The sequence below is a fragment of the Mauremys reevesii genome, linkage group 12 (genome assembly GCF_016161935.1).
Source record: "Mauremys reevesii isolate NIE-2019 linkage group 12, ASM1616193v1, whole genome shotgun sequence".
NCBI classification, from domain to species: domain Eukaryota; kingdom Metazoa; phylum Chordata; order Testudines; family Geoemydidae; genus Mauremys; species Mauremys reevesii.
This window is the reverse complement of record NC_052634.1, coordinates 15,433,445-15,455,557: the sequence shown is the minus strand read 5'-3', so window position 1 is coordinate 15,455,557 and position 22,113 is coordinate 15,433,445. Positions and strand designations below refer to the sequence as shown.

At 48.9% G+C, this 22,113-nt stretch overlaps 1 protein-coding gene across 4 annotated transcripts in view; it reads right to left on the bottom strand.

Moving 5' to 3' along the window:
- KIRREL3 (kirre like nephrin family adhesion molecule 3) overlaps window positions 1-22,113 on the bottom strand; it is a 262,110-nt gene that overhangs the window by 135,064 nt on the left and 104,933 nt on the right. For all 4 annotated transcript variants that reach the window (XM_039496138.1, XM_039496141.1, XM_039496139.1 and 1 more), the window contains one exon: window positions 20,827-20,932. In XM_039496138.1, coding sequence (XP_039352072.1) covers window positions 20,827-20,932 — 106 coding nt within the window. The remainder of the gene's footprint in view (window positions 1-20,826; window positions 20,933-22,113) is intronic.

Sequence of the window (22,113 nt, the reverse complement as noted above, 5' to 3'; positions counted from 1 at the left end):
GTGATGGGTCAGTGGTCAAGCTAAGAATAGAACCCAGATGTCTTGGGTGCCCATCTAGCATGCTAGCCACTGCATCTCACTGCTTCCCTATTGCCATCAATGGAAGTGTGCACAATGCTGGAACTCAGACTGCTCTGGAATTCGGGGACAGCTCCTGGCCCTGGGTCCCTGGCTTGGATGTGCAGGCTTGTGCCAGCAGGAGAGCTGAAGGAGCTAAGCTTGATACTCCACAAGTACAAAGGTTCAGGGCTGTGTCATGCAGAGACAGGCAGGCGAGAGGAGCGGAGGGACTCAACGGTGGATGCTTTTGCTTTCACATTTTCTATTTAGCCGCAGCATCTCTAATTCCGTAGATCTAAGGGCGCCTTGTGAGACTGTGAGGGAGCGAGATAGAAGAAAGATGAGGGGAAAAAAACCCCCAGTAATCTTGTAAAAGTCAGTTTTGAAAAATCAATTTTCTTGTGTGACAAGATTTGCTTAAGGCTTTTCCTTCTGTAAAATCAGTCCATCATCCTTCGGGAGCACATGAAGGAAATGGAAAGTGCAGCCTGGAATAATTTAGATTAAAGGCTGCTAGGACCCCCATTGTCCCCTTCCTACAGAAAGGAAAACCATAGATGGTCAAGAGCTCTCCCCTTCAACCACCTAGTGAGGATAGTTGAGGGCTGCCCCGACCATGTGATGCATCTCTTGCCCAAAGGAGACGGTGACTGAAGGGCCTGAGAAGAGGAAGGAAAGTGTCACCCCATCACTCGTTTAAAAAGTGAAATTGGCCATATCACATCTGTGCAGCTGTTGTACGTGAATTTGTTTCTTTGGGTTGATCAGCGGTGGCCCAGTTGACCTGATTATGTGGATTCTTTACAGGAAAGGCCGTTGGCTTCCTTCGTAGTCTCCTGAGCACCAGTATCCTTGGCAAAGCCATAGATGGAAGAGCAGGGGTCGGGGTAGGTGTTGTTTAGCAAGTGGAGTTTCCTGTAGATTCCTACTCATTCCTTCTTTTGGTGGAAACAAATGGGATTGGATTTTCCCCCAGTTTCGTTGTTGTTTCCTTTGTCTGTCTGTTTGCCTGGCGTGTCACAGTCCTGCATCATTCCTCTGACCACTGCATCAAGGACCATCCGCTGCTGGTTTCATTAGCCTGACAGAAGGCAGAGGGAACCCAGGCAAGTGCTCCACTCTCTGCTGCAAAAGCAAGACTTAGCATGCCGAGCCACCCCAAACAGCCCACGTCTCAGTGAGACGGACACTCTGCTAATGTTACAGTAAGGACACGCAGGGGGAAGTGGAGAAGTATCCATAGGTTTAAGGCCAGAAGGGACCATTATAATCCTTCAGGCTGATATTCTGCAGAACACAGGTCAGAGAACCTCACCCGGCAATTCCTGCATCCAGCCCATAACCTATGATGAGTGAGGGCTGGTCTTTCAGGAAGACAAGAGACCTTAGAGGCCGGAGAGGATGGGATCACTGAGAACTGGTAGAGGGACTGCCCCACTTCATTGCCGGAGCCACACAAGAGGTGAGGGCTGAGGCGGCGTTTTAATCAATAGCCCTTTGTTACTAATACGTGGCAGCCGGTTTCCCCTCCCACCTGGGGATCTCAAAGCACTGCACAAATATTGGGGTGACCTTTGGCAGCACAAGGCCCATGCAGCACTCGGAGCAGGACTTAGATGGAGCCTACGCCTTTTGCTGCTCCTCTGTATGGGGGCGGATTTTGCCCATGAATGAATTGAATCTGGCAGCCTACTCGTGAGGGTTGCTCTCTTCTAATCCCCGTTTCAGGATAAAGGGAGCCGGGCCAGAGTCAGGCTGCCATTTTCATCTGGGGAAGGTAGGTTCCCAGCTTCCACTGGATTTCACTCCAGGCTGGGCGCCTCCTCGAGGCTCCTTTGAAAATCTGAACTGGTGACTCCCCAGGGTCATGAAGTGGAGTTGGGGGCAGAGGTGGGACTAGTGCCTAGGACAGCTGCTTGCACAGCAGAGGGGCATGTTGTGGACAATGAGGGAGTGGGGAACACAGAGAGACAAGAGATCACAGATGTGATGGGACATGGCCAGATGGGCATTGGCATGGTAGCCCCTTTGCAGCCCACTTTGCCCCTGGTACTCTGAACGCTCTCCATACACTGACACATCTTGGCCTTAGCAAGGACTCAGGATGTAGCTTGGCTCTCTGGCTGTTTGTGTCCAGTGTGCTCTGTTGTTTCCCGTTTGCGGGAGGGACTCCATCACGTTGCTGGCTCGTTTGACAGCAGGTTCATTTTGTACCGTTAATCATTTTTGCAGCAGGAAACGGTGATCACAGGAAGAAAGCACTTTCCCTTTTTCAGTCTCTTCCCAGGAATCAGATTCGCTCTCCTGGACACTCTCTCCTAATTAGTTTGAACCACATCTGAATGTCTCCCACGTGCTTGTTCCCATTACCCTGACAAGCTGGGTAAGGAGGCGACAAATCCCTGACACCTTTCATCTCCAAGCATAGAGAGCGGCGCTGCTCTTCAAACTCCATCCTCCTGGACTGCAGCTGGAGCCAGCCGTGCCGGCAGATTCCCTGCAGCAGCCTGGCCTCATTTCCCAGTGGCGAAGAGACTCGCTTCTTTTGGTTTTTTTTTATAGCTTGTCTCAATCTCGCTTCTGCCACCCACCCACGCTCCGCTCCCTGTCCTAGGGAACTGGCAGATGGGGCCGACGCATCACAAAGGAGATCTGATACATTCAGTTCCGCTTATTTTTTTATTTCCCTGGCTTTCATTTTCACTTCAGAGCAGAGGTCCAGTTGCCTGGGATGAAGCTACAAAGACAAACCCGGGCTGGGAAATAGCAAGGCAGCCATGGAAATGTTGCCATGCCTGTAACTGGAGACCTCAGACTGTTTTGCATTTATTTGAACTCCCGCTTTAGCTTCATTGGCCTGTGTCAATACATTAGATTTCTTCTGTGGCTGCCGCGAAATGCCTGAGGGCCCCTTCTGTGCTACTGGTTCTCTTAGCTGCTGGCTGTGGCTGGCCAGAGATGCAGCAGGAGAGGTGACATAGCCATATAGGTGGAGTGCCAACGTAGCTTCCTGGCACTATACAGAAGACAGGCTCAGCCTTCAGAGGAGGTGGAACCAGATGGGAGCATTGCTATTGTGTGGGAACTGGGGAGGCAGCAAGGATGCAGCTCACAGGGGCCGGGGCTGAGCTCTGGTACGCTGACGTAAGTTGGAAAGCCAGAGCTGTTCCAGGTTTACAGTGGGATCTGGGTCTGGGGGCTTGTTGCCTTTCAGGAAAGGTACAAGACGGGCTGAATACCACCCTGCTGCCTGGGAGCTCCCCCCTTCAGATTGCTGGGGACAAAGAGGGACTTGAGCTTCTGCCCTGTGTTGTTCCAGGAAAACTCAGCACACGATGTGTTTCTGGGTGCTGCTGGGCCACAGCACTGGGGGCCCTGGCACCAATTCCCTCCCTACACGGCCACTTACAGAAATACACTGTTCTACCCACCGCTCAGGAAACACAAAGCAAATGTCTCTGAGGCCTCCAGTGTTCAATGCAGACACTAGCAAAAATCTATAAAAGAGGATGGGTGGCAGACAGACAGCTTGTCTGCCAGAATGCCCCAAAGCTACTGCTTCCCTGCCCAGGTCTTACTTCTAGATATAATGGGCTGGATTCTCATTTACCCGAGTGTCTCTAATCACTGCTCTGGCAATGTAAAGGGCTCTCTAAAGAGTGAGTAAGTCACCAGTGCAGTAGGGAGGCAGCGTGGCCTAGTGGATGAAACACTGGCCTGTCACTTGGGAGACCTTGGTTGTATCCTGCTCTGCTGCGGAGAGATCTTGGGCAGTCTCCATGCCTCAGTTTCCCCATCTGTAAAATGGAGCTAGCGATGACCTCCCTTTCTAAAGCGCTTTATGAGAGCAGTGGAAAGTGGCTGTAAATAAAAATACCCCCCCAACAGCCGGTCTCTCCTCTGAGCAGTGCCCATACTATGGCATTTCCTAACCCATAATAGGGTTCTGGTCTGGAGCAGCGACTAAGGAACTTCTGGTCTGGCCCTCCCTAAGTAGCTGGCTGGGGGGTGGGCACACCCAGCTGGCCAAGTTGGGAACAGCAGGGAAAACTCGAAGAGCATATTTTCATGAGCTATAGAGGAAGGCAAAACTGCAGCCTTTGTCTTTCGAAGTCTGTCACTCACTCTGTCTCTCCCAGGGTGGGTTTTAGACACCACCGCTGGCTGTGAGCGTCCCCTCTGCCTTGCTGGTGCCGGGATCTCAGTACCCGAGAGGCGGTTGGCACACTGTATTTGGGTGTTCCGGCATGATGGCGTTGTGCCTTCCTGTTCTGCTGAGATGTGCTCAGCTCTATGTCTCTGGGCATGTCTACAGTGCAGTCGGAGGTGTGACTGCAGTGCGGGCAGGGAGACCTGAGCTAGCTTTAAAAATAGCAGTGAAGATTCAGCAGCACAGACTCCGGCTTGGGCTAGCGATGCATGTATGTATACAGGGTCCTTGTGCCATCACAGTGCAGAGATGCCTGTCTCACCTGCTGCAAAACAAACAAAGAAACCCACACTCAGTGAGTCCAGTTTTCCTTTTATGTTGGTGTGAATCAGGAATAGATCCTGCAAAGCCACTGGCAGAAACACAGGTGTGGATTGACATAATCTGGTCCAGCCACTCCAAGAGCTCTTCCTTTAGAACTGCGCAGGATAAGAAGCCAGGTCCATCGAACTAAGAGATTATATCAGTTAGACAGGGCAGTCCCCCAATGGCAGCCTTGAGACTGGAATCTGCAGCGCTGGCAGCCGCAGCCGGGTGCTGCCTTCCCCTGCATTTCCATGCGGCCCGGGCTAGGTTTGCATATTTTCTCTTTGTGTTTCATGCAGATGCCCTGATCTGCAAAGCCAGCTGTTCTGGTGATTACATTTTAATGTCTCAAGCTGGGAGTTTGCATTTCGGCTCCATGCTCAAATGCGTTAGCAGTTAAACAGATACAGCCGGCTTTGAAGTTAACACATTACTAATAAAAAATGGGGGGGGGGTGCGTGTAGTTCACACCTCTCCCAGTGCTGTTGTCTCAGTCTGCTTTGGTCCATGTTCCGAACCCTTGACAGCCCCTTTAAACTTTAATATAGGTGTGATTGTTATTTAATAAGAGCCTAATAAAGCAGGTCCCTCATAATTAGCACAGCTTGCTGGGGGAAACAAAAAAAAATGGTGCCCATTTAGTAATGGTCCCAGCAATTAGGGGATCTGGAGCAACACAAATGTTTGCTTTTATTTTGTGAATTGCCACGGGCGCGGGGCGGTGGGGGAGAAGGGTAAGCAACATACAGAAGAGCCAATCCTTTGGCTGAGGTGTTCTTTCCCACCAGGCTCCAAAAAAGAACTCTGCAAAAAGTTTCGGGGAGGAAAAAAAAGGCAAAGCTTTGGAGTTTGAGCTTTCCTCTGGATCCACAAAAACAAAACGTGGAAGCAAAACCCAGCAGCAGGAGCACGTTTTATATGGTACACAGTGCAGTCACTTGTGTCAAAACCCAACCAATGTATGTTTTTACTTTAGATCTTTGTGCAAAGCTCCTAATTTCTTTGTGAGCTTTTTCTCTCAATCTAGTTTCTCCCCCCCCCACCCCACCAACACCACCAGCCAAAATGCTCACAGTTCAGGATTTAGCTAATGAGTCTACAATAAAGATTCAGTGCTCATGAATGACACTACAATAACCATAACCTGAACAAGAGCTCTGTGTAAACTCGAAGCTTGTCTCTCACCAATAGAAGTTGGTCCAATAAAAGACTTCCCCCACCTTGTCTCTCTAGTACCATAGCAAAGCAGCACACCCAGTCCAGAACTCATAAGCAGTCCGACAATAAGAAAATAGACACAGTTCCAAAGTTGGCCTCTAATATTGGGTGAATGACTTGACATCCCTTAGATCTGGCTTTCAGAGGTGCTGAGCACCTGCATTTCCATTGAAGTCAATGGGAGAGCTGAATATTCTGCACTTCTGAAAATCAGTCTCAGGGCATCTTGACATGGGCACCTAAAATTTGAGATACCTCAAATCAGAGGCCACTTTTGAAAACTTGGGTCCAAAGGACTGATTTACAGAGTGCCCAGAACTGCCACTGACTTCATTGGATGTTGCTTGTTCTTAGCAATGGTGAAAAATCAGGCAAAACTCACCGAGGAATGGAGGCACCCAAAATTGAGTCAAATTTTTGAAATTTTGGGTTATAATGTGTCCAGCCCAGCTCACATGAACAACTGTATGACAGCAACGCAAATGGACTAACTAATGGGTACAGGAAAGGAGGAGAAATTCTGATAAGGAACCATAGTCCAGATCCAAGCAACTTTTGTAAACAAACAGTGCAAGGGAAGCATTAAATCAATAACTCTCCAGTGGTTTTGCAACGCCCCTGGCTGGGCAGTCAACAAGGATTGAATCCAGGATCTCTGGCTTCAGCTGAAGGAACAGTGACTGTGATAGACTCATAAACCTCCATACGTAGCCTCACCACTAGCCTTGTGCCCATCCCAACCCACCTTAGTGATGGGCACTGTTCAGCAAGAACTTCCTTGAGATAGAGATGTCTAATGTGCCAGCCCTTTGCTTTTGGGTTGTTTGTCCCAGACATGTTCCTTCAGAGGCAGCTGGGGGGTGGCCGCCAGTCCTGCATCCTAGCCTGGGTGATGTGCATAGGACAAAGGCGGCACCATGCCTGTTCCTTTTGCTAACAGCCGCCAATTATGTCTTTTTTTGTTGTCCGCTAAGCCAATTGGAAGAAGAGGGGGGCAGGGACATCATCTCCTGCCAGAAGCATATTCAAGCCCCACTAACTTTAAAGGAAACCTCCTAAGAAGCAGTTGAGTTTTTTATTAATATTCAATGAGCCAACCATTCTGTTGGCTCAGAGATAAAACAGTGTTTTGTAGACAGTGTCTTGGAAGAAGGCCCTGTGCAGAACGTAGCTTCCTAAGCAAACAAACAAATGGAGCCCCTCACCCCCTACCCCCTCCTGCTGCCAGCTGGGAAGTGCAATGAATCATGGACATACAATGTGGTGGGGCATTTTGTGGATGAAAGTAAGGGCTGAGGGGAGCCATCATAGGAGGGCTATGAGCCTTTTTTTCACTCCTCTACAGCTCTAGCATTAGTCTGGTCATCCAATCAGGTGCCATCTGGGGTCTGGTGAGACCCATCAGTGGGGTATTCTTGCCAGAGATGAACCCCAGCAGCTACATGTTGCTGGATCAGCCCTAGTGTCTCCCCTGATGGGACTATGCAAAAGGAAAGTCCCTTCTTCATCAGCTTGGGAAGCTGGGTTTCAACCCAGTGAGGATCTCTCTGACCTCACCCCACTGATGGTCCTGTGGAGTTGCATTCTGCAGGAGCTCGAGGCCCTGGTAGACATGCATGGCCTGTAGCCACATAGCTTGGGCTTTGATAGGACAAACCAAGCCAGGCTGGAGGAGACCATCAGGTGCTGCTGGGAGTGGTGCTGATGAGTCACTAGGAACATCCATCCCTGTGAGTCAATAATGAACCAATGCCTCATAGGCTGCTGCAGGCGGAAGAGGGAGAATTTTCGTACTATTACTACTGGGATCATGTCCTGTCCCTGTGTGGCCTTTAAAGAACCCATCACACTTTCTGGGTCCTTCCAGTTTTAGTTACGTCATTCCGCTGACCTAAATCCCTCTGTGGTTTCAACTGGATCTTCTTAATCACTTCCTGTCCTAAACTGTTACCTAGTGTTGCAATGTGCTATTGGGCAACTGCTGTACTCCACTGAAGAGACAGCTGCCTTTCAGCAATAGGTGAAATCTCTCTCTATTCAGTGCCTTATTTTCAGAGATGCTAAGCACCCAGAACTCCGGCTGACGTTGATGGAAGCAGTGGGTGCTGCTGGTCCCCCAAAGTATAAAGAGAGAATGTCGTTTTTAAAGGTCTCGGGTAGCCTTGGGGATGGGAAGCACTATATCAGTGCGAGAGAGAGAGAGATATTTATTATTGCCCTGTCGGTACCAACTTCCCATCCCTTCACAAAAATAATAAAAATTGTAACAAGCCAAAAGGCTCTGCCTCTTGCAATATTAAACCTGCCCATTTTATTCTGCCACTTTAAAGCTTCTCTTTCTTACTGTGAGTGATAAATAATAACAGCAGAAAAACACCCCACAGACACACAACTGACATCAAAAGCCAAGAGAAGATTGGTAAACAGAAAGATCTGAAGAGAGCAAAGAGGAGGCTCGGTTGAGAGTCAGTTCACGTAGCTCTGACTTCTGTTGTTTCCCATTAATTTTACCCACTATCACAGGTGGTGGAACAACGACGGCAGCTAATTACTCTCTCTCTTCTCTTGTTTGCTTGGAGCAAAATAAACTAGCTAAATTCCAAATCCTCCTCCAGCCCCCAATCTCAGAATTGTCCGTTGAGGGAATGGAGCACGTGGGGAATGTATTGGAGGATGATCAGTTATGTAATTTATGCACTCATATGCTTCCTGCCTGGACTCGCTGGAGTAGCCATTTCCCATTGCTTCTCCACACCACTCCTCCCACAGCTTCTCACTATTCGATCCCAGGCCCAGCAGCTGATCTCTCAACACCCACCCTTCCACACTGCTTCTGCCTGGGACTTTATCCTCCAACACGGCAACTTATAAGGGAGCCAACGCTGGAGACGAAGGGAAGGGGATGGCGAGGCCCCACGCCACCAAAGCAACGCAGCCCACCGAGTCAGTGAAAAGACTCCTATGGATTTCAATGGGAGCCAGATTCTGCCCTACCTGGTGCAGTGCTAAAGCCAGCAGAAGGGTGATCTTGCATTGGCTGGCGCCAGCATGGTATTCACGGGCACCCAAAAGAGTCCTGTCTCGTCCTCACTCTGAAAGAAGGGCGCTCTACTAGCAATGCAGGACACTGAAGGGTGGCCAGGGGGGTGGGGAAGACAGTGAAGTGGGGGGCAGTTCGGAGGTATGTCACAATTTCTTGGGACAATAAGAACCAATTAGAACCCCCTCCCGCCACCTCAAAGAGAATTAATAACAATAAAAGAACTATTCACAACAAAGCATCTGAAGTAGCACCCACAGGCACTGTCCAACCCCCAAGGACAAGGAGCTGGGATTTGAACGCTGTTCCAACAGCACAAGCTTCGATGAGGGGAGCGAAAGGGCAGCCAGCAGAGATCTGACTAGCCATAGTGCCCACGGCCCCCGGGGAACAAGACAGACCCACCTCTCCAGTGCCGTGTAGCACACTGGGTGCTAGTGTAGCACGCTGCAGTCAGGAGGGGGGATTGTAGCCAGCTTTGCTCTCGGTTAGCCTCCTGAATGCAGCCCACCCAGGTCCCTGGCTACCTGCCCGAGCAGCTTTGGGACTCTAGCTAGCTTTGATTTAGCTAGATCAACACTAACTCAGGGGTGTCTACATGTGCAGCAATCACACCTTCCAAATGCAGCGGAGACGCGCCCTGAAGGCTACATCCACATGGCAGCTGGGAGCGTGCTGCCCAGCCCAAACAGACACACAGGCACCAGCACTGCTTGAGCCGTCATGCTGAAAATAGCGGTGTGGCCCTGGTGGCCACCTGGGTACGTCCCTGGGGGGCTGGGCAGGTTTGTCCTGGGATGGCTAGCCCAAGCCGCCATCTCTGCGACTCCCAGCTCCACTGCTATGTTATCTACTCTCTCCGGGAAGCCCACTCCCAGCTGCAGTGTAGACATATCCTGTGTATTACGGCTACCACCAGGGATGGACCCGGGCACCTCTAACACTAAACCGCAAGCTCGACAGCTTCAGCTCCAGCACTGGCCTCACATTCTCCCTGCATTTGTCCCCAAGGGGGATACAGAGCACACGCTGACCAGCAGGGTACCTAGAGACCAGGTAACTAGGCCACTTCCATTTCCCGTTCTCTTGTCATCCTGCTCTCATGTGAGTAAAGGAGGAGGGGCCAAGGGACTTGTGGCTTAACACCTATAGCTTCCACTCCCACCGGTGCTGCCGTGCGGCAGCCTCGCCCTGCCTACTGCGCCCAGGCAAGTTTTGCAGAATCCAGCCCCTTGTGTTCAGAGTTGATCTCATTCCTTCAGGAGCCTGGCTTCTCTCCCTGGTGGGTGGGCGTGGGTGTAGGCGCAGAAGAGAGAGCTTTTGTTCCACTTCTCCAGCTTCAGGAATAGAGAGCCAACCTTTCCTGCTTGTCAGCTCCTTCTTACGCTGCTTACACAGCAGCTGCAGCAGCAGGGTGTCACACACCTCAGCGCTGCAGCGCCTGCTAAAAAGCCCCAAGCGCTGGGAAGCCAGCCCCAGCAGGAGCCGCTCCCGCAGCGCTGGCTCCCCCCCCACAGGGCTGGGCGGGAGGAGCGGCGGGGGAGAGCCAGCCAGCGCTGCGCTTGCGCGCTAGCTTCAAGCGGCTGCGCTAGCAGCGCTGCGCGCGGCGCGCGCGAAGTTAAGTTGTAGCAGCCTTCTCCCTTTGCAGAGGGCATTTGTCTCTGTTAACTGAGCAGGGCTTTCCATAAAGCTGTAACGGCCATTCTGCACGCCAGAGCAGAGCCCGCGCCTTCCAGAGAGTCCCGCCTCATTGGCGCAACGCGACGCCAAGTAAGATGCATGAAGCTCTAAAACATTCAGGCCCGTTTGCTTTGCTCAAACTAAATGGGTTGAAAGGCCCAGATTGGTTCAATTTGGTCTAGTTTTCTGGGCTCGTGCCGCTGCACGACATCACTGCGTGAGGAGTATAAGCCCAGGACATGCTCTGGGGGCCGCCGGCCGCAGGGAGCGCTGCCCCTAGGGAGTGCTGGCCCATCCCGCCCACACAGTATAGTTCCTCTTTAATCCTTCCGGCAGGCTAGCAGCATCGGGAGGAGAACGACAGCCTTTGCTTGTGCACAGAACAGCTTCCCCAGGCAGCCCTGCCAAACTGCCAACCTCTGACCTAGGGTCCAGGCCTCACCTCCAAAGGCGCGAAGGCTCCAGGTTAAGGCGCTCGGCTGATATTCACAGGACTTTGGTCCAGCTCTGCTATAAACTTCTTGGGAGACCTCGGGCAAGTCACTTCATCAGTCCCTTTGTAAGTGTGGCCGAAAAGGCTTCTGGTCTTATTAGTTTATAAGATCTCCAGGCTAGAGACTGCCTTGTGCTGTGCAAATTGTGCGGCACCTCGCACGGGGGACCCTGATCTCCAGTCGAACCTATCCAGCTTCAGTAACTACCTGTTCCCCGTTACCGTAGTGCTCGAGCACCTCACAACCTTTAAACATATTCATCCTCAGACACCTGCTGTGCAGTCGGGCAATGCTGTAATTCCCAGGACACAGCTGGGGAATTTAGGCACGGACAGCCTAAGGCCCAGACCCTCAGAGTATTTAGGTGCCTAACGCCCATTGAAATCATTGGGAGGATCTGGGCCAAAGTGTCTGGCTCAAGGTCATATAGTGGCAGGGCAGGACATTGAAGCCAAGTCCCAGGCTAGCATCCCAACCACTGAGCCGTCCTTCCGCCATGTTCTTCGCTGCCCTCCAGGAACTGCTGTGATACGCAGCGGAGAAAACCGGGCCACTTGTCAGGGATGCTTAGGCCTCTCCCTCCAGACCAAACCAAAATGACACCTCAACCTCCAACCCAATCACAGGAATTGAAATAGTCACTAAAGCCATCATTGCTTTCGGCCCCATCTTCCAGCTCCGTGCCTGACCTGGTATAAACTGAGACTGGGGAGAGTAGCGGGGAGCAGACTGGGGAGGCTGCCTTTGGCAAATGACTTTCTCTGAAGTAGGAAATCCTCGGGATTTGAGCTCAGGTAGGACCGTCAGCTGATGGGGCTCCCCAAGTGGGAACACAAGCGGAGCAGTAGCATCTTCAGAGAGAGCCAGCCCCACTCTCACCCCATCACCCTGGTACAGAAAATGCACTCACCAGGAAAGCCAGTTGGAAAGTTTCCGATGGAAAGTTTTCCTTCAGTAAATGAGGTTTTTATCGGCATCAAAACATTTTGTGGCAACGTTGACTGCGATAACGTTTTTGTTGAATAAATCAGAACGTAGCGCTCTGATGACCTCTTCAGGATGGCGTGTTTTGATTGCCCAGTTTGAAACAACTTTTCCTTTCCATTTTTAAAAAATTGCATATCAGAGAAAATAATGTAAAAGATTTAAAAATAGAAATAAGAAAAAGGGTTTTGATTTTATCAAAACAAAATGGTTCCTGAAATGGCTTTTTCCCCTGGAATTTCGTTTCATGGGAAACGTCAGAATCTTTTGTTTTTGTTTCATTTTAGAACAGATTTTTTTTTTTTGCAATCATGAAGTTTACAATGGAATGGAAACTCTGGATCCTGCAGAGCTCTACTCACCGGCCTTTGGAATAACTGAAGAGTGCTGCTGTCTTGTACAAAGCAGGGGGCAAGTTTACTGGCTTATTATTAACAATATACCCCCTTCATGGATGCCTTTCATCTGAGGACCTCAAAGCACTTAAAGAAGAGGGCAAGCATGCCAGCTGGGATCACGGGGCTGAAAATGCAGTAGCGGGCATAGAACGGCCTCCCTGTGGCCCAGGGGAGGATTTTATCTCACAGCACATGGGGAAAAAATGACAGAACTTGGCAATGCCCTATTTCCCATCATCCTCATCTCTAAAGGACACTCGCCTCAGTGTGTCCACACTTGAAGCCAAGCTTTGCCCTGCCAATACACGTGACTGAGCAGATTTCAGAGCACTTTCTGTGACCTTTGGGATGTAGATATGTGTTAACCCTCCCTGGGGTTCCAAACCTACATCTCTCCACACTGTGACACAGACCTCCGTAACTTGAGCTAAAGCAGCAACTCTGTCAACAGGCAGTAGTAGTAGGCTGTTATCTTCTATTAGGACTAGCTTCTGGAGGGAGAAACAACACCTTCTTTACAAGCACGTTACATGTGTATGTGCCCCCGTATCCCCATGAGGGTGCATACGAGAGTCCATGTGTGTATGCAGAATAGGGTTGCCAACCCTCCAGGACTGTCCTGGAGTCTCCCAGAATTAAAGGTTAGTCTTTAATTAAAGATTATGTCATGCGATGAAACCTCCAGGAACACATCCAACCCAAACTGGCAACTCCAATGCAGAAAGTACTATAGAATGCCTGCAACTGGAAGGATGTGTGTGTATGCAGCAACAGGAATATATATGAGGATGCATGTGTGTCCTTTTCTGTGCAAGAGTGTGTATGTGCGTGTATGTGCACGCACGCAAGTAAAAACATGCATGAGTAGGCAAGTGGCAGGGATTTGCTCACAAGAGTGTGCCGATGTTTGTTAGTGCAGGTATGTGTGCAGAGTGACGCTCCATGTCACATGCACAGCATGTTGCAAGGCTTGTGCACGTGACACAGCATGGCATGCACTCGGGTGCAAACGCGTGTTTGTGACCTCGTCATGCTTAGAGAATGCAGACACTGGCTTTGCAATACAGAGTCCCAATGTGAAGCCAAGAGAGGCGACTGCTTGCACAGGTTATTCATGGCAAAGATGACAGTGCCGAGTTTGCAGTGGACCCCTGCCCAGAAAAAGGCATTTGTATTGTTTAGACATTTCCCTCTGCGTTCAAAGTTGTTTACCGACAAACACTCTGGGAGGTATAAAAAGAAATGTTGGCCAGAGACCAAGACCTGATATTTCTATCAGAGGATGAGAGAAGCCCCATAACACAAATCAGAGCAGCTCAGTCCCTTGGAGGAAAAAAAAATAGCTCTTCTTCCACCTGATCCTAGTTTGATTTCATTTATTTATTTATTTCAAAGAACAGGATGCTCGTTGTCTCTGGTCTTGCATGACTCCTAAGGAGTCTTGCACCTCCTCTGCAGCCCAGGTCTATTCTTTCTCGGGAGGATTGAATTACACAGACCACACAGCCGTGGGGACTCTGGGATTTCACCCAAGCGCTGATTTCATATTCGTCTGTTTTCTGATGGGCTCGGTCTGCATCCAAGACTTACACATGTTCCATTCCTTAATATGGTTTTCCTTCAAAAGCAGAGGCAAGGTTCAGAAAGCTGGTTTGTTTGTACTTCCCAGGCTCACAGCTCTGACTGCACGAACTGCTTGGATAAAGTCTGCTGACTTTTGTAATAAGAAAATGTGACACACTCTCCTCTTACTGAGAGCCCCAGAGAGCCACCACATCTTTTATCCCTGTGCTTGGCTGATGGTCAGGTGGCTCTGAAATGCTTGCAGATGACGTCTAGAGCTGTGCAAAGGGATGTTTTCACCCACTGCTGTGAACTGGAGCCAAGGCCAGATGTTGTCATGGTGTTGGGGCCACGGTGTGGGAACTGCCACGTGACTAGGGACTTGGTTGTACAACCCGAGGCACCTTAAAGTGACCCAGTGCTTGGCACTTTCTGAAAATTTAGGCCCCTTTAAGGAGTCTCAGGTTGGACACCCAAAATACACAAGCGCTTTGAAAATCTTGGTCACTGAGGTTTGGTTGAGATAAAAGGTCAAAGTCCTGACTGCTTACTATCATTAACAATCTCATAATGCCATCAATCCCAAGGCCCCAGTGATATTCCAGTTTTAGAACGTACCTCTTGCCTGTCCACTTCTCCCTACGGTTTCAAATGGATATATTATTGGGATTTTTCCCCCCTTCTTATTCATATCCTCTCCTAAACGGCTGTGTCCTGTCCTGACAGCTGCTGTGTTCCACTCCAGAGATGGCTGCATTTCAGCAGTGGGAGAACTGACCCTTTTGCATAGTCTGTCAAGTGCTTTGGGATTCTTCGGCATGAAACCGAAAAGCCCTAAATCAATCATAGCTGTTAGATGAAAGGAAACCCTGGAATGGTGGCAAAATCCCCTTAGCTTGTTATTGTGGTGAAAAAAAAGCGTCGAGTGATGTTAATCCATTAAGGGAGCTTAAGAAACTCAAACAAATGAAGTGCTCACATTTTTCAGGCTCCTTTTCTTTGAAAAACAAAACAACCACCAAACAATTTTCTATGCAAAAAATACAACCCATCAAATGAGCAATTATTTTTTTTTAGAAAGTCCCTCATGCAATGGATCATAAAATGCTTTGGAGCGAGTGAGAGAGAGCGAGAGAGAGCGAGAGAGCTTTATAGAACTGTGGATGCTGACACTGAGGCAACTAGGGAGGGTGAAAGGACAAATGGCACTGACTTGGGGGAGAAGGAAAGGGAGAGCAGTGGAGCTAGGGAAGTAGTGCTACAGCTGCAGAGAGGATGACGAAGGAGGCAGGAATGGGGAAGTGGAGTGTGATAGCTAGACACAACATGGTGATTAAAGAACAGGACAGCTCTTTGTGCTGTTACAAGGGAGCAAAGCTGTCCTAAAACCTGTTTGAGCCCCTGCCCTGGGGGAGTCCCCACTGTAGGAGAATCCTTAATGGAATGGAGCTCCTATGCCACACACCCCATGCTGCGGCCAGTGCAGTGGGCCTGGCCAGAGGAAAGGGGCCATGGCTGGGCATCCCTTACACCCTGGTGATACCAGAGGCTGAGGCACTGGGAGACAATGCAAATTAGAGCAGCCCTCAGACTGCTCTAACATGCACGAGTGGTGAATGGAATCTGGCCCAGCACCGAGTGCCCCAGGGCCACTGAGGTGCAAAGGCGTCATAAAGCCATTTCAGCAGCCCCTCCTTAGCTGCACTAAGCTGAAGCTGAGGAAAAGGCTAGTTCAAGCAGTCTTGAGCTCTGGGGTTGTGTCAGGCTGCGGCCAATGTCTTGTCACTCAGCCAACAGGGGTTGTTTTCCCTTTGACTGTGCGAGTGAATCCATCATGGTGTAACATCTCCTGAGAAAGTTCACCAAAGTTATTTGCCCAGCTTGGCATGTGCTGCTTCATCTTTTTTTTACCATACTTATGAAAACAGAGCTATTTGTATCTTTGACATTAATTGACTTCTCAAATTAATAACTCTTCTTTGTAACTAGGAATGCAATTATTGCTTTATTGCGCTGATGGCAAGATTTCCAGCCAGCAGGAATAGCTGCTACCAGCACACTCGATTGTGCTAATTAAGCTGTAAAAGTCTAACAGGAGGTAGGTCATGATAACCTGTTCCCGGAGGTGCTGCTCAGTTAATATGAACTGGTTGTTTTTGTAAAAGTATAAACGATTGTGCGTCTGTGTATAACACCAAGTGAGGAGTGATGAGCAGCTGATTACAGCTGTGAATATGAAAGCCACTGCAATGCTGAAGGAGGGTCAACAAGAGAAGTGGTGTTGTCTGGTGTAGTGGTTCTCAATTTTTTTTTCATTTGCGGACCCCTTTGGAAATCTATTGTCTGTGTGTATATATAGTTGAATTCTGTACAGTCAGTTTTTAGTCTAAGTCATTTCTGGAACCCTTAGACATACTCCTCAGATTATGTCCACGGAGCACAGGTTGACAACCACTGATCTATGGGTCGGGCACTGAAGTGGTGATCGGGAGACCCAGGTTTTGTTCCTGATCCTGCTGTGTGACTTTGTCACTTCCTCTCTGTGTGCCTGTACTTCCATTCCCACCCTTTGTCTACTGAGACTGTAAATTCTTTGTGGCAGAGATGTTTCACTGTGTATCTTTCCTTCCAGAGCCTGGCGGTGCCACTGTGCCATACTCAGCAGCTCCTTCCACAACTTGAGGCTGTGTCCTGCAGCCTCAATGAAGAAATCCTTTGGATTCACTACAGCTGAGTCCTAGCTCTTCTATAGCACAGTCATTCTCTGCATTGGCCAGAGGGGATACTAGGTGTTTCTGTCCCTCTTCCACGGTTAGCCTACTGTTATCTCAGGAGCAAGAGCTCCAAACACTCCTCCCAGCATGGAGAGACATTGCCAGCCTTGGCTGATCAACATTGGTTCATTTGGGAAGCCCTGATGTTTGGTTGGGGCAGATTTTGTTGCAGGGGGGATGGGTTGTGGGTTAAAACACAGGCTCCCCAACTTCCCTCCTCTGAACCCTCATGTGGCCCATCAGAGCACCCCTCAGAACTGACCGCCCTGTATTTTCCATGGCGATGCTAGATCTGCCAGCAGCTCAGGAGAGCGGGTGTGTGTACACAACAGCTTTGCAGTGAGGGTAAGCTGCCTGCATCAGAGCTGGGGGAAGCAGTTCAAAGCATGTGCAATCAGATTCCACTGTCTCCATTTTCCTCACCCTTATCTATCCAGTCACAGTCCCCATTGACAGAGCACAGAGCACCATGTGCCAGGGGTGGGGCTGTCACCGGATTTCCAGACACGTGGGGTGTGTTCTGGCCACTGTTTAGACAGCTCTTCCTCCTCTCTCCTCACATGTTGACTTGTGGCAACTACAAGAGATGCACACAACCCAATAGCGGAGTTCTCAGATTCCAGGACTGTGAGTTTTACTGACCAGATTTACACTCATGGGTACGCACACCACCCTGGCTACACTCCCAAAGTCCTGTCCCAGCTGGCACTGGGTTCAATATAAAACCTAGGAGGGATTCTCTGGATGGGCAGCCCTGCCCTGGTTGTTCCAACGTCTTGCTCAAGAAACTAGAAGAGAGATCCTGCTAGACATTACGTGTCCTTGCAAGATACTGGAGTCAAGACTCCAACTGAGAGACCTCTGTTGTCTATAAGCATCAGCTCTGCTAGGGGACCAAAAAGGAGTCACATGCATGACACACGTAATGTCCGGGGGGGTCGCTGAAATTAATTTGACTCAACTGGAAGTTTATCTTTATAGTTCTTACATGTCTGATCAGCTTGGCGAGACACAGGAGTCAAACCACAAGGTCCAGCATGTGGGCTGATCCAAAATGCAGCATCCCTAGGGAGGAGCCCGTCCAGCCTTGGTACCCTGGGTTGGTTTGGGGAAGCACATGTAGAGAATGGATGATGAGGTAATTATTAGGCACCTTTTGAGGCTCTCAAAATGTTTGACACAGGGATCAGACTGGAAAAAAAATAATTGATAGTGCTGTCCCAGGCTCCACCCCAACCCTTGCTTGAGTCACGATGCCAAAACGAGTTACCACTGGGAACGGATTTTGCCGTTCTTGATAATATGATTGGCCCTCTCCTTTCTCTTATGCTTTGATCATCAATGAAGTGGTTAATGACACCACTAATGCATAACATTTATACAGTAACACCTCAGAGTTACGAACACCAGAGTTACAAACTGACCAGTCCACCCCACATCTCATTTGGAATCGGAAGTGCGCAATCAGGCAGCAGCAGAGACAAAACAGTGCAATACAGTACAGTACTGTGTTAAACGTAAACTACGAAAAGAAAATAAAGGGAAAGCAGCATTTTTCTTCGGCACAGTAAAGTTTCAAAGCTGTCTTAAGTCAAATGTTCAGTTGTAAACTTTTGAAAGAACAACCATGAAGTTTTGTTCAGAGTTACAAACATTTCAGAATTATGAACAACCTCCATTCCAACATGTTCGGAACTTGGAGGTTCTATGGTATATCGCGTCACATGTGGAAAACACTGGACTGTAATTAGTCATTGGCTAATTAATTCTCAAATCATATGCAAGTGGTAGGCAAGTATTATTCTACAGAAGAGGAAATTGAGACAGGAAGGTGAAATGACTTGCTCAACATCACACTGTGAGAGGCTGGGTTAGAACTCAGAGCCTCTTGATTCCCCAAACTGTGCCCGTTCCATCGCTCATGCTGCCCCACTCTGGCCATTTAAATCAGCGCAATTGAGATTCAGCGTTAACACTCGGCTAGGATAGACAGGTCTGCTCACACCTCTTTCAGAGCTATTGTAGCAGGCTGTCCGCAGATTAAGGCAGACACCACAGCACTGCGATGCAATCAGTCACATTCTGAGCATTTTCTATCCAGTCATAAGGGCTAGAAGGTTTAGATTTTTTTTTAATTCAAAAGCTTAGATTCTGGGGTGCAAGATGGACCCTCGAGAAAAGTGACCTGTGGTGTTGAACCAGCCTGAGCCCGACTTTTGTGAACATTAATTTACCACTAAGAGACCCCCTGGGTAAAGAGTATTATTTCTGAGGCGCAGACAGAGTCAATGACTTTCTCCAAGGTCATTGGCAAATTTAAGACTGGAACACAGTAGACCTGGGTCCCAAGCCTTCTCTCTAACCTCTTGTCCAGGTATTAGCAACTTTTTCTGGCCTCCCAGACTCTGCAACCTTCTTCATCTAGCTGGATCTGGCCAAGATCCTCCCCATATTTGGAGCAGGGTGGTCGTGAGTTGTGCTGGTTGGGAAATTTTTGAGGAAATCTTTTTTTCCCCACCAAAAAAATGCCGATTTTTCTAAAACTGGTCATGAAACAGGGTCAGATGTGACGAATCCCTTGAAACGAAAATTTTTTGGAAAAGGAAAGTCTGGAAATTGTCCAAATGTTTTGTTTTGACTTTTTTTGTTGTTTGAATTGAAAGGACTTTCCAATTCTAATTTTTACTACATTTAAATTTTAAAAAGGTTTTAAAAAGTGAAAATAAAAATGAAACATGTTGAAACTGAAATGATCAAAATGATAGGTTTCGATTGACCTGACACAATTTTGTTTCCAGTTTGCAAAAATATTTGAGATTTTTTGACTTTTTGGGATGCGAAAAAATGTTGAAATCTCAAAAATTCTTTCAGGAGAGGAAAAACATTTCCTGCCCCCCATCTTGAGTGAACCCCTAGCCCTGTTCTGCATCCCCAGTCAGTCTGAACACCCCTACTTTACGCCAGTGGCCCTCAACCTTTCCAGATGACTGTACCCCTTTCAGGGGGCTGATTTGTCTTGCGTACCCCCAAGTTTCACCAAACAAAAACTATTTGCTTATAAAAATCAGACATAAAAATACAAAAGTGTCACAGCCACACGGTTACTGAAAAATTGCTTCCTTTCACATTTTTACCATATAATTATAAAATAAATCGATTGGAATATCAATATTGTACTTACAGTTCAGTGTATGGTATATACAGCGGTATAAACAAGTCATTGTCTATATGAAATTTTAGTTTGTACTGTCTTTGCTAGTGCTTTTTATGTAGCCTGTTGTAAAACTAGGCAAATATTTAGATGAGCTGATGTAGCCCCTAGAAGACCTCTCTGTGTACACCCAGGGGTACACGTATCCCTGGTTGAGAACCACCACTTTACACTATGTGGCCTCCAGTGATCCTGCATTTTGCCTTATACTGTTCTGATTAAACAGCCTCTGCCATGGGTACCAAGAGTGCAATAGAAGCCCAGAGATGCTAATGAAGTTGTATCTTTCTCAAAGACTATGTAAAAAACAAACAACCCCCAAATTCTCCCATAATAGACTGTTCATTCAGTGTGTGTTTTGATAGTTATGCCCCCAAACACATGGTTATGCTACTGTGCTGCCAGGGCTCTAATCCTCTCTAAAGTGCCAGTGAATCTCTGACCAAGGAGTTTGGTGCGTGCAGAGATGGAGTCCATTAACATACAACATCACTATCAATGGGAGAGACTGTGGCTGGAGCACCAGGCAGCACTGGTCTCTGGCTGCAGCAGAGAGGGGCTGGGTATGCAGGAGCTGGTCCATTCCGGTCCAGGAGGGAGCAGTTCTAGCTCTATAACCCAGCTAATACATCGCATGGTCAGTGCAGCTGGGGCAAAGCCCATCTTATCCAATCCACAAGAGCAGGTGCCAGTCTGTAGCCACCCATGGTAATAAACACAGCAATACACAACAGCTCCAAAACCACTGGCTGCGCACAGGGAAGCTACAGGAAGCAGCTCCATATGGCCAGCCAGTAGAGCACACCAACATGAGCACAACTCCAGTAGGGGGCAGTGTTAAACATACTCCATAATGAACAGAGGCCAGCTCCTTGCGGGCAATCTTACCTGTACTGGGTTGCTGCTGGGTTAGCCTTGGCAGAGCAGTGAAACTTCACTGTGTTGTCCTCAAGCACTGGCTGCGGCTCTACGGACAAGTTGACGAGAGGTGGGTCTGCAAGGAGACATCGACAATCCATCAGCTGTCACACGGATAAGTGTATTTCACTGCCGCAGAACGCACATCACTCAACTCCGGCCATGCCTTCTGCTGCAGTGGGTGAATGCTAACTGGCACATATGTGACCCCAGTGATTGATTTAACCCTTTCGGGCCAGAAGTCCAGAGTCCCCAAAGCACTTGGTGAAGCCATGTGCTCTTTGGGACACAGCAAAGATTGGGGAGTTGGGGCTCACGGGCTCTGTTCCCAACTCAGCCACTTATTTGCTGCAAGAATCTCAGGGTCTCTCTCCCAAATCTATGCAGGACCTTTCCACCCACAGTGCGGCTCATGGGGCTTCTTTCTTTGCTCTGAGAGATAGAAGGATTAAGGGGCCTTTTCCAGGTTCAAAGCCTGCTCTTCTGGTGATCAGCTCAGTGATGGGCTGAAGAGGATGCTTCGGATGGAGCAAGTGCCAGCAAACACTGGGGCATGTGCTGAGTTCAGTGACGATGGTGTGAAAGGCAGCACAGAGGCCATTTGCAGCATTGAGGTTACTTCACAAACACACTCTGCCCTCCTCATTATTTATATTGCAGTATTATTTGTATAGCAGCAGGAGCTCAGGCCCCATTGTGCAAGGGGCTGTACAAATAAACTGTTCAAGACAGTTCTTACCCTAAAGTGTTTAGTCTAAATAGACGAGACAGGGAATGGAAACAGAACAGAGCAGGGAATAACTTATCCAAGGTCACATAGCAGAACGGCAAACAGAACCCAGGTCTCGGCAGCCCCCCGCTTAGCCACTGGATCACACTGCGGCCCTGGCTTTGGGAACACACCCGTCAGCAGCTGCTTGTCTGTGACCAGCCTTCTCCTCCTAATTCTGGCTGAAGAGGATGTACCTCAGGGATCCCAACAAAACAGGTCAGCTCTTGGCAGTATCACCCCTAAATGTTTCCTCCATTTCTCGCTCCTCTGTAAGGAGGCTACTAGCAAAAGAACCCCAAACAGTTAGGCCTCTTACATACAGGTACTTGGACTACATCACCAATCTATCTGCCGCACTCAGGGATCACTCAGTAACTCATCACCATTTGCACTCCCCCAGGAGGTGAGACATAGTGCTCACTGGATCTTCCAGCCAGTGAAAGTCCAGTTCAGGCCTGACATTCTTCTCCTGCCCTCTCTCCTCC